The 13,883-nt window shown below is 43.5% G+C and overlaps 1 protein-coding gene across 1 annotated transcript in view; it reads left to right on the top strand.

The window, feature by feature from the left end:
• Positions 1-12,710, top strand: part of LOC147887002 (uncharacterized) — a 43,056-nt gene extending 30,346 nt beyond the window's left edge. Inside the window, exons 4-6 of the mRNA XM_087394682.1 lie at positions 11,988-12,132; positions 12,232-12,391; positions 12,588-12,710. Coding sequence (XP_087250808.1) covers positions 11,988-12,132; positions 12,232-12,391; positions 12,588-12,616 — 334 coding nt within the window. The 3' untranslated portion in view covers positions 12,617-12,710. The remainder of the gene's footprint in view (positions 1-11,987; positions 12,133-12,231; positions 12,392-12,587) is intronic.
• Positions 12,711-13,883: the final 1,173 nt, after the last annotated feature.

The following is a 13,883-nucleotide window of genomic DNA, read 5'->3' as shown; positions in this document are numbered from 1 at the left end:
AGTGTAAAACAAATGCATCCTCTAGCAATTTTTCTTCATTCATGTCAATGTTCTTCTCCACATCTTCAACTAAAATAGGTCCTTTCTTATAGGTGAGGAGATCAACCAAGGAAGCTGTGGTAGAGTTCTCAACCAAAAAGGTAAAAGAATACTCCTATAACTCTACTATCCATTTAATCATGCTCCTGGAGATGTTTGTACTATTCAACATATGAGGAAGTTCTCATGTATTCTCATGATCTTTCCCATGATATTAGTACACACACCATTAAAATTTTCATTCATCCCATTACATTGAGGATAATAGAGACTTGCATATTCGTGCTTAATCTTGAGCTTTCCACATAATAAATCCATCAGTTCACTCCTGAAACCTGGACCTCTATCAGAAAGCAACTCCAGTGGCACACCAAATCTACAGCAAATATCCTCATACACAAATTTACATACAGATTTCGCATTGACAGCCCGTACTGCTCGTGCTTCAGCCCATCTCATCAAATAATCCACAGCTGTCAGCACATAACAATTTTCCCTGGCTGTCATGGGTAGAGGACTGATGGCATCTATTCCCCATTTCTCAAAAATATTATAAGCAAACATGATATTTCTGAGTTCTGGATGTAAGATCCTCTTACTCATGTGCTGACACTGTAGGCATGACCTGCACCAATGTCTTATGTCTCTCTGGAGGGATGGCCACACATACCCTTCTGTAAGTATTTTCCTCAGCATGATTTTGAAAGCAAAATGTCCTCCACATACTCCCTTATGATTAGCTTGTAGAATATGAAAAACTTCCTCATGCCAGGGAATTCTTCTGAGAACCAGATCAGCCCCTTTCATGTAAAGAACATCATCTATTAGACAATAATAAGTACAGCTTTTAATAAATCTGTATTTTCTTTGTTTTGGAACTTCTTCAGGCACTTTACCAGTTAACAGGAAGCTTTCCTCACAAGCTAATGTCTCCCTTCCTTTGTATAAGGGCTCCTGCACTCCTACTGCATCAACATAAGCTGCTGTAATTTCCTGCGCAGCATCATGTGCATTTACATTCTTACCTCTTTCAATATGCTAGAGTGTCCAGGCATCCAATTGATTTAACATTTTCTTCACCGCACTTATCCATCTCTTCAAATGAACATGCTTAACCTTCCAGACACCTAAAATTTGCTTCACAACCAACAGAGCATCTGCCTTAATCACGAGTCTCTTAATACCCAGACTAATGCATACTTTCAAACCTTCGAAGAGGGCTGCATATTCAGCTTCATTATTACTGTTGGCTTCGAGCTGAATTCCCATTGTCCGAATCTCCTTTCCTCTAGGATCATAAATGACAATTCCTCCTGTATTTTTATATAAACTTTTTTGTAAGATCCATCAAAGTGTAAAACAAATGCATCCTCTAGCACTTTTTCTTCATTCATGTCAGTGTTCTTCTCGACATCTTCAACTAAAATAGGTCCTTCCTTATAGGTGAGGACATCAGCCAAGGAAGCTCTGGTAGAATTCTCAACCAAGAAGGTAAAAGAGTACTCCTATAACTCTACTATCCATTTAATCATGCTCTTGGAGATGTTTGTACTATTCAACATACGAGGCAGTAGTGAACATGAGGTGAGAACCACAAAAGGTCTGGACAATAGATAAGATCGAAATCTCCTACAGGCATACAAGAGGCTAGCCAGGACCAATTCAGCTGCTGAATACTTCCTTTCTACTTCACTCTTCACCCTACTGGCATAATAGACTGGCCTCATATATCTGGAACCCTCTCCTTGCTACAAAAGAATAGCACCAATAGCATCTAGTCCTCCAGACGGATTCACATAAAAAGTCCTGGAATAATCTGGTGGCTTTACACTTGAAATATGAGTAAAGGATTCCTTAACTGCCTCAAACTCCTCTTCACTCTCTGTCGTCCATTTCAGAGGCTCAGATTTTATCACCTACTGAAGAGGATACAAAATCTGAGATAATATATGAATAAATCTCGACAGATACTTCACCTTCTGGAGAAAGGTATGCAACTGCTTGGTATTCTCAGGAGAGGACCACATAATTAAAGCTTTTACTTTACCTGGATCTGGCTCAATCCCATTCTCAGATACAATATGCCCCAATATTTGAATGCTGGTCTAAGCTAACTGAGTCTTCTTAGGATTTAAAGGACCACCATTATTATCAATCTCATAGAATACCTGATCCAGCTTGCCACAGTGCTCCCTTCTTCCACTGTATACACAGATGTCATCAATAAACACTTTACAAAATTTATCCAGGAAAGGTGATAAAATCAGATCTGAATTCTCCTGATAATGCGAGGGGCCATTGGTAACTCCAAAAGGCATTTTCCTGTAAAAAAACAGCCCCAGGGGGTAATGAAGGTAGTCTTGACTTGATCTTCCTAGGCTATGGCTATCTGGAAGTACCCTGAATATCCGTCACACAAGCTGTACATTTCATGACCCGCCACTTTATCAAGAATATCATCCAGAAAAGGCAGAGGATAGTGGTTTCTCTTTTTCACTGCATTCAGAGGTTTGTAATCAACACAGACTCTCCATTTGTCCACAGCTTTTGGCACTATGACCACAGGACTTATCCAATCAGAGTGAACTACAGGATAAATTATTCATGCCTTGAGAAGCTTATCTACCTCTTCCTTCAAAATCCCCTGATCTCCTCATAAGAGGTGATAAACAAATTGGGGTATTTCTGCAACATCTTCAAATATTCTTCTTTCTCCTCAACATTGAGATCAGGATTCAATGATTGCTCAATCAACACCTGGGTTGATTCTTGAGAACATTTGGGCTGCATTAAATCCTCGATAACCTCAAACCTAGCCACCTCTTCCTCACCGAACCCTGTTGCCTCCACAAAATCTACCTGTGAATGCTCATCTACCAAATCCACCAATGCTATTGTTCCTTCATCACTTTTTGAAGTCACCGAGCTCTCATCCTCACTACTGGTTTCACTTCTCTCTTCCTCTTCACTTGCTGAATCTGAAACTTCAGCCTTGCTTACCATATCGAAATTCAATTTCTTCCCATTCGTATGTACAGAAAAGATCCCTTTCTGTCAATTTTGAATTGCACCTACCTTCCTCAACCACGGCCTTCCAAGAATCAAAGGATAGGCTCCCAACCCTGCAGGCATCACATGACAATCCACTCGACATGAAACACTGAATGCCTCAACCTCCAGGCCAGGTACTATCCCTAAAGTCTTCACCTTGGAGTGGTTTGCCATTCTGATGTGATAACTAGAGGAGAGGGATATCTTTAGTCCTAATCTCTCCACACCAGCCTGAGTAATCACACAAATCTGTGCACCCCCATCTATGTAGGCCTCTCCAAAACCCTTTCCTTTATGCCAGGCTTCTACAGTGGGTAAACGATCTGGCAACTGTGAGACAAACATCAGCTTAATTGTAGCTTTATGAGAGTTCCTCTTTGCTGGATTTACAGCCCGTCTCCATTCTTTTTTAAGCTTTGGGCATAGACCAATCATTTGGGCAAATGTAATGTCCGGTTTCCTTGCTGAAAGATCTTCCACCAAATCATAATCTCCCTGCTCCTTCCCCATGGGATAATCTGCAGTTTTGTACTTCCTTCTGGGCTTCCTGCTCTTCTTCTTTTGGTAGGTCATCATCTCCTCAGACTGCTTCCCCTTCTTTGCACTCAGACCAACCTCCTCTTCTCTATCTCTCTTCCCTAATGGCATGACATCTTTAACTTCCTCCAACTCCAACAAGCCAAATGTAACTGCCTTACCTTTCCCTTTCTCTTCTATAGTGGCTTTATGAATTCCAGAGGTACTAGGCTGACTTGCATCTTTTACTTCTACACTTGATCATTCACCCTATTCTTGAACCCTGTTGGCAATGGATAAACATCACCTCCAGCACGAGGAGGCTTATCACAGTGTGTGCTGTAATGTCCCCACTCTCCACAATTAAAGCACTGGACACAAGGTGCAAATGACCCTTGACCTCGTCCTGCCTGCCACGGGCCTGAATTATTTGAAGGCAGCATGCTGCCTCTGCCATAACCACCCGATGATCTACCTCTTCCCCTACCATTCATCAAATTCAAACTCAAACTCTTCATAAGCTCCGACATTTCATGAATTTCTTCTTTTATATTCTCCTCCTTCTTGACTTCTTCTGTATTTCTAGCTTCACATGAAAGATAATTTCAGGCACATGCTGAACCATTGGCATCTCTTGCATCATTTGTGACAATCTTATTTGCTTCCTCTTCTTCTCTTTTGCTACCCTGAGAGCATCCTCATAAGTGACCAGCTCTTTACATTCAATCTTTATCCTAATCTCTGGCTTCAGACCAGCAACAAACCTATCCTTTTTTATGACTCTGGGAGGAACGTTAGGTAATAAGGCCACCTGCCATTTATTCCACAACACAGTGAACTTACCGACATACTCATCCACTAACTGAGTCGTCTAATGCTGCAATAAACAGAGCTCTCTCCAAATGCCATCAGGATCTCTAACACACATAAACTTGTCCAGGAAAGTTGTCCTCACCTGTGGATAAGTCGGGTTTCTGTGAGCACCTTGATCAGCACGCATCCTTGCAGAGAAAGTCTGCAGCCAAGTTCTCGCTTCTCCCAACAGACAAAAGGATAGAATCTGAAGAAGGACTTCTGGAGCATTCCTATCTTTAATAAGAGCTGTGAACTCCAAGCACTCTAGAAACCTCTCTGGGCCTTCATTGGGCAACCCGTGAAATCGAGGAAATTCATCAGCCATCTCTCCTCTTGACTAACTTATCTCAAACACACTCCCAACCAGAAATACCACCCAACCTCTTTTGGGAAAAAAACAAAAATAATCACTCTATTGAAGAAAACTTACCCTGCATCTGACTGGCATTCTTCTTCCTAAGACCAATCACTTTCAAAGCCTTTTGAACCTTAGCACGGAGACGTATCACCCGAAGTTCAACATCAAGGCATCTCTCTCTCTCCTGTGTCCACACTCCCCACATAACTCACAATGAATCACTCTCATGCGAGGCTTTGTCTTCATAGTTTCAATCCCTAACCACACAGAAATTCAAGCAACATTTCCCAGCCGATTCTTCTGGGCCGTTCTGTCTTGAGTACCCAATCTCAATTCAAAACTCCTCTTGTCCCCACCAGCAGGATCGCCAAAAAGATGATAAGGAAAAAAAAGGAAAGACAATAAGGAATTATGTACTTCACCACGTCAGATAGGTTAGACTTCATAGGGATCAGCTGCAATATGGGCTTGTAGATGATGATCTTATGAACCAGGTCCCAGAGCATGTGTCTTTGTATTAGGCACCGAGACAAACCCCCACAAAAAAACTGATTGAACATGGATCACACAGACTCAAAGAGAGCCAAAAGACTACACAGCTTGAAACAGATAAACTTAGAACTGAACTTCCCCCCAAGACTCAAAGAACAATCAGCCTCAGAATACTATGAACCCATAGCCCACACTCCTAAGCTTCCATCAAGGATAACAGTACGCAACTCTCCCCAAAGCTGCAGTCAACGACCAAAGAGTGAAAGGAACTGGCATAACAGATCGCATCAACCATCTCTGCATTACAAATCCTCTTCCAGCGTAAGTATTCTTCTCCTGCCCATAGAGTACTCCACGCTCATACTTCACGTCGCCAACAGTCCTTCAGATGATTTGAACCAGCCCATACATTCTTCGTATCAGCTCATGTGCAAACAACGACCGTCTTGCCTGTGAGGTAACCTTGCTCAGCCGACTATAAATAGATCGCCATCTCTGGGAACCTCCAGCACCAAGGTCTTCTCAGCATCACCGGGCATCTGCTTGGCCAAAGCCTTTCTACAATCAGCCTTGAAACGAACGTGTACCCCGAATTACAGTCAGCCCATGACTTCAGATTTCGTGGAGCTCATCGACATCCGTCGCCCAACCTCTCCTTCAACCACACTATCAACACATAGCCAAAACTCAGAAAACAGGATCTCGGTAAGCGCCACGTGCACTTACCACTCTTCCATTTAAAAAATGTAAATATCCCCCCAAGGCACATTAAATGCACATTTTGGACCTTTAGTCACACAATTCCCACACACATTAGCATGCACATTAAAGCTTGCATGCACCCCTGTACAGACACATGAAAAGCCCCTTGACGTGGGCACCAAAACATGTCAAATTCCCGTAGCATGCAAGTGCACATTGACTCAGAATAATAAAATAAAGAAACCCTTCATGACTTGACTTTGCATGACCCCAAAAACATTTCAATTGACCACACACTGGACACCCTTGCTCTAGAAGTCTGGTACAGCCACATTGCATTTCATCATTTTCCATGAAGTCCCTGCAAAGCATACTTTATTATCTCAAAAAACTATACATCAGTCCATCATGCTTGTGAAAGAAAAATCCACAAATGCCAAAAGCCCACACCTACCCTAGATGTGTACAACTATGTGCCTACCCACAGCTATATACAGTGCTCAAAAACTTGATACAGATTTTGTCCTATCATCATGTGGAATATTGGGTTCTGGGTATCTACGTGTCTCGTGAAACTTAAGTTGGACTGTGCTGAGGAAGTAGTGTAATTGAGGTGCCTCACGCAGAAGATATAGGATGTGGTCCAAGTCACTGGAAGGGCACGTGACACAAAAGATCCACGATGCAAAGGCTCCAAAGTGGGCTGGTTGTGCAATCTGAACACAATATTGAGTGATTGGTGATGCCTATGGTGACCTTGAAGGTATTGGGGCAATACTAGGGATTTCCATGTTTTAAAGAAAGGGCTTCCATTTGCTGTAATTTGATCATGAGCAGTTCTCTGTCCGGAGGTCCATTTACTATCTTTGCAAGTCCATGTTGAAGTGTGAACAAGAAAAAAAAAAGGTGCCTGGTTAGACTTTCGGAACAGATAGGGGAGTTGGCAGATGCGTGTTGCAGAAAAGGGCAGATTGCATGGAACCTAGCTCTATTTCCTGCGTTGAATTCAGTGGCAAGTGCCTGTGGGGTTCTAGGAGCAGGACCGGGCCTGGCTGGTCGGAATTGGAAGGCATCAAAAGGCTGCTGTTCACAGGCTAAGGTGGTGCGATGATCCAGCAAGAACCAGGTTGGTCTGAATCGAGATAGAGGGGCAGCAAGGGCTGCTGATCACAGGCAGTTATGGCGATAAACCAGCGAGAGCCGGCTGCTGCAAAATGATCTAGCAAGATGGAAAGCCAGACGAAGGGCATAGCTTGCTTGCAAGAAGATGGCGAAAAACGTACGGCCGTTTTGGAGCGGAGAAGGCAGACGAGAAAACACGATTTGATTTCGCCTTTTTGCTGGTTGGTGGTTGCCAAAAATTAAAATGTGGGCTGCCTTGAACCTAGGGTGACCTAGGGTTACGCCTTGGGTAAGGGGCTGGTTGTCCCTTTTTAGGCCCCTAGGACCTTTTTAGAATGGTGCCAAAGGATGTGCCTATTCTAAGGGGTTTGATCCTTGGAATAGGTGTACCTTTTCATGAAAGGGTGTATCCCTGTTTTTAAGAGGGGTGTTTCTACAAGAAAAGGTGTGTCTTTTTCACGATGGGTTGTGTCCCTTGGGTGAGGAGTTAAAAACTCTTCATCAAAAGGTGCGTCCCTTGGTTTTGGGACAGCCCAAGCACATCAAAAGACACGATTTTTGTCGTGTCCATTCACATCAACTTGTGATGTGAGGAAGATGGAGAGGCCATTGATGACTTAGGTGGGGTTGGCACTAACAAATTTTACGTTGATTCTCTCCATCTTTTCCATGCACAACGTGGGTGGATCTCCTTCTAGTGGAAGTAGATGTATTAGATAGGCGCTAGAAGGTGAGGGGCATTTCCTACAGGCAGGAGCGAAATTTGCTCTGATACCACTGTAAGAAATCCTAGATTTACTATATTTAGAAATGTGCTAAGGAACAGAAAGGAGACTGAAATAGCAAAGAACAAGAAATATTTGTATTGCTTGAGTGTTTGTAGTGTGTCATCCATACAGTTGGGCCTCTCTTATGTAGAGAGTGAAGAGTCACACATAAAAGGTGTGAACTCCAAAGTGTATGTGCATGAAGAGGTGTGTACCCTTGTGAAGGGTGTGACCCTTGATGGGAGGGTACATTACAATGGTAGTGTCTCTTCAATAGAATGTGTCTCTTGTGAAGGGTTGTGCCTCATAGGAAGTGTCCCGTTGAAAGGGCATACCCTTCCACAAGTGTCCATTCATCAAACCATCCATAAGTCTAAGGTATAGAGAAAGGAATACATCACAGATCGTGACAACTACTTTGCATTGCAGTCCCAGATTTGTAGGGGTATGATTTAAATCTACACTTAGCTTTGGATGTTCTGCCTCTTGGCTATATGAAAGCCTTTGTGGCTGCTCTAAGTTAGCCATAGTTGTGGCATTAGTCCTCTTAGAGCATGCCGTGCTGAAGGTGTGGTTGCTTCTAACCTGCTTTCTCTCCTCTTAAGATTATCCTAGAGACAATTGAGCAAGAGCAAACCCTTGCTCAGCATTGGGACAATGGGGTGGACCTTTTCTTGTGATGCAACTGTTAGGTTTACGAACATAGCCCTAATCTAGATGATGACACTTGGCACAAGATGCTGTGTTATCCCCAAAAATGTAAGCCATATGTATATCACCTTGTAGCTTATTGAATGGACTATCTTCTAGCTTTCAATTCAAAAACAAGGCGCAACTGGAAAAAAGAAGAAATCTTATTTCCAATGTAGAGCTACCTAGAGTGAGGTTGCAAGACATGTAGTCGCCATCCTTCAAATACCTCTTTGATAACTAAATTATCTATGAGACCCATGGCCTTGCTAGTGTATAGATGTCAGATGTGTCCTCTTGAGTAGGATGATGTGTATCAATGCTTTGATGTATGAGCCCACTGCCACAAAGCTGACTCATAAATGTTTGGATCCGATCATTTCAGCATATCTAAGATTGAGGAAGACCCATCGATCTGTTGGAATATGAGGTTCACCTTCCCCATGTGTGAGCCCCCGTATGAGGAGGACATGGGGGAGGATGACATACCCTGAGAGATGAGAAGAGAGGGTAGAGTGAGAGCTGCCATGTGGGCAGAAGACTGGCTGCCACACAGGCAGCACCTAGATCCTCCGTAGAACAAGGCCAGAAAGCTGCAGCAGCCATAGCAGAGCATGTACTGGTGGTTATGAACAGCAGCAGCAGGCAGGGAAGGTGTGGAGGCTGCAGCAGACTCCACAACTATGATAGCAGACTGGAGCAGCAGAATTGGGGCAGTTGCAGGGTTTGGAGAAGAGTCAGAAGATTGCAGAAGGCTGCGCAAGAGCAGCAGGGGTCCAGGGCCAACAAAATGGCCTACAAACAGGCCTTTTATAGGCAGCAACAGTTGGCCGTGGAGCAGACCAAGCCTTCAAGGAAGCAGACGTGGTCGGCTGATGGACTGGTCGGTCAGTCTTTCCAGAATGGATCGGCCAGTTCTAGGCCTATATAAAGGCCTCTCCAAGATGCATCTGGGTATTCTTTGGGTGGTCAGCCTGCAGATCACTGTGCAGAAGAGAAGAGCAGTGGTAGCCCCCTGGAGATCAATACTCTGAAGCAGTTCTTATTGGAGCAGAGTCCCAGCATTGCAGAGCACACATAGGAGCACACTTGCAGGTGGTAGGAGAGCATAAAAAGTACATAGGACATAGGAGGGAGCTCTGTCAGCAGTGAACTCAGGAGCAGAACTTTGCAGGATTGCCCAGCCTTGAGCAGCTACTGAAGCCTATACAGAGGTGCATGGCAGAAGAGGAATTTCCATCAGAAGGTGTAGCAAACAGAGCCTGGTTTGGTGCCTTACATTGGGGATTGTTTCTAGAGGTGTTGGTACATACGTTGGCAAGTTTTTGTACATGGTTTCTCTACACTGTTTTTGTTGGATTAGGGTTGGTCATCTCCCCACTTGTGAGCTCCCAAATAAGGAGTGCATCGGGGGGTGGACCATAGGATATAGATTGGGTCATGGGGCTGCCACATGGGCAGCACAGGGCTGCCATGTGGCCAGCAAACAAAGAGTGGGTGTACTTGGCAAGGAGAGCCACCATGGAGGGCAGAAGTTTCCAGAGGCTGTCCATGCTTGGAGAGGACAGAAATGCACAGGGAACCCAGCAAGCAAGGGCTACGTGGCCTGGAGGATAATGTCAGAAGGGCACGGATCTGCATGGAAGGCTACGGACAGAAGTATGGGCTGTTCGGAGCAGTTCTGGAGGTCTGCAGGAGCCCAGCAAGAGACGGAACAGGCAGGAAGCAAAGGCGCAGCAAAAGTCGGCAGTTTGGAAGGCCTATGGGCATGGATAAGAGGCTGGAAGAGGGGCAGGCCTGCCTGGCCAGTGGCAGCCTGCTACTTGGCCTGGCAGGGCCGGCCGAAGTCTGGAAATGTGCCCTATAAGGAGGCTTTATAGGCTGCTGGAAAAATGGATGGGAGTGGGCCTGTTTGAGTCAGCCAGGAAGCCCCTTTCCAGTCGGTTTTATTGCAGGGGGTTCAGCCCCTATAAAAGGGGCCACTTGGGTTCCTTCTTGGCATCACTTGGAGCAGTAATCCACAGACCAGAAAAGAGGGCTTCCTTGGGCATCCAGGAGGTGAAGAAGACCTACAAAGGGCTGCAGACTTAGCTCAAGGCAAGCTGCACACCTAGGCGGGCTACCCGGACAGCAAGGTGGAAGGGATCATTGGACAAAGAGTCTACATAAGCTCAAAGGAGCACGCGGGCTCAGAGATCTAGAGGTGCCAGGCAGATAGTAGTAGGACATTTTGGTAAGATCGGGGGACCACGGTTTGGTAGGACTCTGCATCTCTTTTGTATTGTGTCCAGCTTGTGGACGGATGAAGTATTTAAGTGTTGCTTCTATATTTGTGTTGGATGCACTGTCTATTTACTGGCTTGCACACACACCTATGATTGTGAAGTACACTCAAGTTAAGAAGTTTGATTCCGTATTGAAACAATTCCTTGTGTTATTCCTGTGCTCATCTATGAGTCTTTGCTGCGCGATACCCTCTGGTGGGATTTCCATTTCTAACAGTTTTGGCTGTACGTCTGAGCTCTCTTTCAGGTCTGTTTGTCCTCTTGCTTTCAAGTAAAGCACGTGTGATTTTTGTTCCATTCTCTATCTTGTGAACTCGGGGTATATCTTCCACTGCGTGAGTAGTGTTGGCCCTAAGCAAGCAACCTGCCTCTAGTTTTCCAACACTATCTTGGAACACAAGTTTGCATACCTTGCCTGTCTGGTCTTTAGCAACAAACCTTGCTGGCTTCTCCATATAATAAATCCATTCTTCTAAATCCTAATTAAGAAAGGAGACTTCACATTTATCTGATCCATGATAGGCTGCTGATGCAATCAGAACTCTCACGGTGTTGTGCTTAGCTGTGCGCGGCCCTTAGCTATCAGCCTCACTTTCTATTTGTTTGCTCTGCCATTTGCCTCATGTTTTGTCCTGTAGAGACACTACAATGTGGTTGCCTTGGGCAGGTCAACCAACTTGTCAGAGAATGCTGCAGCAAGCCTATGCTTATAACTTTCACAATTCAGGTATCATGTTGCTCTCTCTGATCTACCAAAATCACAAGTGCACATTGATGAATGAGGAACAACTCAGATCTGGAAATACACAGCAAAGTGTACAGCCCAAATATCATACTATAGCTCCACGGGATGGTAAATATAAATTACAAATGTGTACACTACCTGCAGCTGAAAGGCTGCAAAACTGAAGACAACGATGTCTAAGGGAATACATTGATTAGTCTGTGCAAATTCAAATTCAATCTTTAATCCTCAGCTTAGGAAGCATTTTTGAGCATGAATTCTCATTTTTGTAGTCTCCCCGATTTCCATACTGCATATAATGAAGAAACTGTTTATATACTCTTATATATTTTGGCTTTCACAAACTAACAAGCATATTTATGCAGGAGTCTTGGTTATGGCGATGTGGATAGTTTAAAAACCCCAAGTCAGGGACTACTTATATCAATTCAGGCTGTGGGGGGTGTGGTGGCAGGGGCTGCATCGTCGATAGTTACCACTCCTCTTGACACCATTAAGACCCGCCTTCAGGTCACATTCGGAACATGCAACAGTCAATTTTTTGTTTTAGTGCTCCAGAAATTGTGATTTTCTGTTGGCTTTGACCAGACTAACCTAACATACATGTAGGTAATGGAGAACAAGGAGGGTTGCTCACCAACTATTGTTGGGACTGTAAAGGAGCTTCTGAATGAAGATGGTTGGAAAGGGTTTTATCGGGGGCTTGGGCCACGATTTCTCAGCATGTCCTTGTGGGGGACCTCTATGATCGTCACCTATGAGTTTCTTAGTAAATTCTTGCTGACTTATAAAACTTGCAACGGTTTTTACTTTTTTTGTTAGTTTCGTTCTTTTGTCAACATATTAATGAGCAAAGGAAATCATTTATAGTAATTTTTTAAACCAATTTCCAATCTCTCTCTAGTTTTGATGCTGCATAGATTTTCTTACTATATATTGTTTGTTTTGGTGGGGTTGATATTCAGAACGACTATCAGTTAAAGCAACTGAGTGATTACTGATGTATCTCGTAAATCAATTTGCAAAACTTCCCATGAAGCGAATGGACGAACAACCGGGAGACTAGGAGAAATAGAATTTTGCATTGGTTCACATTATTCCATTCATCATTGTTTGTAAGTTAAAACTCTTGGTTGATATATTTAATACCAATTGGTAGCTCTCTCTCTCTCTCTCTCTCTCTCTCTCTCTCTCTCCCCCCTCTTCCTCCTGCGTGTTTCCATATGAGCACGAGTTTTGGCACAGGTGTGTGCATGTTTGTGCCTTTTGTGCATGTGTCCCTTGCCCTCTCTTGAGGACATTGATCGGAAGCTTATAGTTTCTTTGGATATGGGCGCCTTTGTGTGCGCGCACACACTCATACACCCCCCGCCCCCCCATACATGTACACATGGATGCATGCATGCATGCTTGCATGTGCACTCATGCACATGCACACACTTTTTGGTGAAATCACATGCATGCACACACATGGATACACCTACACACGCATGCATGTGCATGTATACATGCATACACACATTGTCGTCAAAGCATATTGGCTATAATTATGCACATATCTAGGCAGATTCACCCATATACAAGGTAGCTTTATGCATTTTTGGGTGCTCTATTAGGTTGAGAGTAGTTAAGATTGAAATATTGCAAGGTGTGGTGTATTTTGGTGTTGTAAGCGATTGGTAATGATGCTCAATCTTGTATACTTGCAATAGTTATGAACACATTTGGACTTGAGTATAGGCTAAATAAGGACATTTGGATTTGGATTCAAGCAAAATACAATTAGGGGCCTACTTAAACGCATCTTTTAGATCAAAATACATTTTTTGATGCTCTATTAGGCTGAGAGTAGTTAGATTGAAATATTGCAAGGTGGTGTATTTTGGTATTGCAACCGATTGGTTATGATGCTCAATCTTGTATACTTGCAAATAGTGAAGAACACATTTGGACTTGGGTATAGGCTACATAAGTACATTTGCATTTGGGTTCAAGCAAAATATGAGCCTACTTAATGCATCTTTTAGACTTTTGTTTATGATGCTCAATCTTGTATACTTGCAATAGTTATGAACACAAGGATTTGCTCATAAATTTAAAAGATTGATGGCAAGTTTTAGGGTAATTGCACAAGTATGAACTTAGAGATGCTTAAGATATGTGCAACTATTGGTTCTATAAATTCTTTATCAATGTAGTAAAATAAGCAAGGAAGGAATCATGATTGTATAGGAACAACTTAAGCTATTTACCATAAAGTA

This window comes from Dipteris shenzhenensis, chromosome 23 (genome assembly GCF_047967505.1).
Source record: "Dipteris shenzhenensis isolate YYH24624 ecotype China chromosome 23, Dip_SZ_1.0, whole genome shotgun sequence".
Taxonomy (NCBI): Eukaryota; Viridiplantae; Streptophyta; class Polypodiopsida; order Gleicheniales; family Dipteridaceae; genus Dipteris; species Dipteris shenzhenensis.
The sequence above is the reverse complement of the archived record's forward strand: the minus strand, read 5'-3'. Positions and strand labels throughout refer to the sequence as shown.